Genomic DNA, 3340 nt, shown 5'->3' on the forward strand with positions numbered 1-3340 from the left:
GGTAAATTGAAAAATAACTCTATACATGCGGAGCGGTTCAATTTCCGCATCCGACTTAAAACTCACACATGAGATTATAAACAGGTATATTGAAAAATAACACTCTACATGAGATTATAAACAGGTATATTGAAAAAATAACACTCTACATGCGGAGCGGCCCAATGTCCATATCCGACTTAAAACTCACACATGAGATTATAAGCAGGTAAATTGAAAAATAACACTCTACATGAGATTATAAAGAGGTATATTGAAAAAATTACACTCTACATGCGGAGCGGCCCAATTTCCGCATCCGACTTAAAACTCACACATGAGATTATAAACAGGTAAATTGAAAAATAACTATACATGCGGAGCGGCCCAATTTCCGCATCCGACTTAAAACTCACACATGAGATTATAAACAGGTAAATTGAAAAATAACTCTATACATGCGGAGCGGCCAAATTTCCGCATCCGACTTAAAACTCACACAGCAGAGTAAACAAGTAAATTGAAAAAATAACATAATTTTTTTTAAAAACATATATGCAACAGATACAATGTATATAAAATAACAATGAATAAAATACAATGAACATTAACTAACTGTTCACTCCTCGAGAACACTTTCACAGCTACTGTCATCACTGTCAGACTCGTCCAAAGCAGGTGGGATGTCAGCAGCATCAAGGACATGTTCACTCCAGTCACGCACACCATATGTCCTTTGTTCATGTCTTCCTTTTGCTAGGTACCAAATGATGGCTGCTATGTGAGAGCACATGCCTACAACTCTGGCACCCGCTCTGCAGGTACAATACCATGCCTCTACAGAGTAATCAGAATACTCAATCCAAACTAAATACTGCTTTGATGATGTGTGCCGACTCTGAATTTTCACCTTTAGGAGCCTATCATTTTCTTTATGGAAGAAAATATCACATCCTCCCTCAATGTGTTCTTGAATGTAGCTACGAGAGAGCTTCAGTTGATAGGTGCCACAAGTCAAATTCCGCAACTGATCCTCATCCAACATGGGGAAATTCTGAATTTCACATTCAAGAACTGTTTGCCATTGAGTAGATCTTCTGTTAAGTCCATTCTCTTGAACCATTCGTTTGAGATTATTCACCTATTAAGAAAGTCATACGCATGTAATTATAACTTATATACTGATGTATTCAAGGGAAATGAGCAAGATGAAATTTAAAAAAGTTAATGTATTCTTAAATGCAGATTTTTGCAGCTGCTCAATTACTAGTACATTAAGGTATTACACAATAAATCAATTGTGCAACTTAAATACCTGTTTGGACAGATAGAGCATTTTTGCTGCCTCTGCATCATCAGCCTCAGTGCTGTTACTTTTACTCAGGGGTGGAGAGAATCTGTTTGAGAGTGCGCAAACTATCCTGACATAGTCACCGATGAAGGGAATTTGATTAGTGGGTAGTGTCTTGTCCAAATATCGCCACCTCTTGATACGTGCGTTTGAAGATTCCACTACCCATCTGACCTAAAAAATATTTTTTCAAAACTTATTCATAGTAATATATTTTCACAAGAAATTGTAAATAACTTTATTGCAAGAATTTACATGTTATTTACCTTTGTCACAAGTCTGCTCATATTTGCATCATCAGTAGTCATTTGGTTTTGTCCCTTGAGCAGAAATCGGGGCATTTCTGCCTGGATTCCTAGATCTTCAAGCAGAGGCAAAGCATCCCTGAACCCGTGGTCAACAATAAAGATGTCGTCTTCACTTAGCCAGCTCCGAATATCTTCAGCATTTGTTTTGATGATGTGTTGGAGAATTGATGCATCATTGTTTTTATTATCAGCAAGGTATGGTCCTAAGATTGAGACAAAGTAACCAGTAGTAGTCACGATAACCATAGGCTTGATTAGTGGTCTCCCCTTGTGGATGCTGTAAGAACGTCTTTGGTAGTGGAAATTATTGCTCTTAGCTGTGTATATGTAAGTGTCATCCAGTACCAATATGGCCTGTTTCTTCTCGATGTTACCAAACAGTGTCTGTGCTAGCTGTCGTGTATAGTCTTCGATGACTTCCTCTCTTCTTATGTGTTCAAACCCAAGATGGTGCGGCACAAAGCTGATCATCAATGCTGCACTTACAGCACTAATAGCCCTCCTTAAACTGGATTTGGAAGTTTGGAAAAGTGTTGACAGTATTTGATTTGACAAGCCAGTCTTTAATTTGCACAGGAATATGGCAACAGATTTTCCTAGACTCCTAGACGGTGTTGGTTTTACTTCATCTTTCATAGCGTCACATATTATATGGAAATCTTCCTTGTTGAGTCCCAGCAAAGACAAATAGTCTGTATCAGTCAGAGTCGTGGTGTCATCAAAGTCCAAATAAGACTTGTCATGTTTATGACATAAAACACGCATCTCTTGAACTAAACTTAGGATGGTAGTTCTGTTAACAAATGCATTGTCTGTCGTTGGTAATTGCTGAATTGCATCAGTTGTGAAGCGTTCATTTTCCACATGACCACGACAACATCTATTTCCGGATGGAATTAATACATTGTGTTCAATAAACATGATAAAAACAGATGTGCGGCATTCTAGTGACACTACTATCAATTTGGGCCCTGGTTTCTTACAAACGATACAATAGGCATGAGTCTTTGCAGTGGATTTCAGGTGCAAGGATACAGATGGTGGACTGGAGAGATGTTTTCTGTTGTCATTTGTTTCGGACGCTGGACATTCCCTGTGAATTGTGGTAGAGCAGGGTGTTGCAGATGATTTATGGCATGAAACATCTCTGTAATAATTGCTTCTGCATTTGCTGCAGATGACAGAATTTTCCCTTCCTTCCACCATAAACCTTTTTCTTAAATATTTTCTTATGCCTTTGTCAAGATGCCTCCTTTCATTGGGTTTTGTTCTTTTAGAGCACAATACACAGTTGAAGTATTCAGTTTTGTGTCCTGGCATTATCTGAAATTAAATACAAGAACATTTACATTTTATAAATTATTATCCAGGCTAATTATGAAAAATAATTCGTTTTACCTTTCCAACTGAATAAAATGATTTTTTTTTTATTTTACTGCCATAATTATACCCCCCGCTTGAAAAACGGGAGGGTATATAGTAATCGGTATGTCCATCCGTCCGTCTGTCTGTCCGTCCGTCTGTTATGCTTTGGGGTATCAGGGTCATTCTACGAATAGAGGCCCAAATGGTGTCCCGTCATTTTAGTATGTTTTGAGCAATACCTGGTTTATAAATTTTTAAAAATAAATCTGGAATATTGTAGAAGGAGATAATAAATATGCATACACACCATAAGGACACCCCTGAAAGCAATATTAAT

At 37.6% G+C, this 3340-nt stretch overlaps 1 protein-coding gene across 1 annotated transcript; it reads right to left on the reverse strand.

Moving 5' to 3' along the window:
- Positions 1-598: 598 nt before the first annotated feature.
- Positions 599-2559, reverse strand: LOC134258142 (uncharacterized). The gene is made up of 3 exons (XM_062740689.1): positions 1597-2559; positions 1295-1504; positions 599-1120 (listed from the first exon to the last, which is right to left on the reverse strand). Exons 1-3 carry the CDS (start codon positions 2557-2559, stop codon positions 599-601), a joined length of 1695 nt encoding a protein of 564 aa, XP_062596673.1.
- Positions 2560-3340: the final 781 nt, after the last annotated feature.

Source organism: Saccostrea cucullata, unplaced genomic scaffold (genome assembly GCF_032062105.1).
Source record: "Saccostrea cucullata isolate Sc308-1 unplaced genomic scaffold, CSIRO_AGI_Scuc_v1 ctg16035, whole genome shotgun sequence".
Taxonomy (NCBI): Eukaryota; Metazoa; Mollusca; class Bivalvia; order Ostreida; family Ostreidae; genus Saccostrea; species Saccostrea cuccullata.

Bases quoted from the DNA above. Each gene is read 5' to 3' on its own strand.
- LOC134258142 (XM_062740689.1), bottom strand. From the start codon at position 2,559: ATGTTTATTGAACACAATGTATTAATTCCATCCGGAAATAGATGTTGT. The intron at 1,505-1,596 runs GTAAATAACATG...AATATTTTTTAG, and splicing joins TGAGCAGACTTGTGACAAAG to GTCAGATGGGTAGTGGAATC. The intron at 1,121-1,294 runs GTATTTAAGTTG...CTTTCTTAATAG, and splicing joins TGCTCTATCTGTCCAAACAG to GTGAATAATCTCAAACGAAT.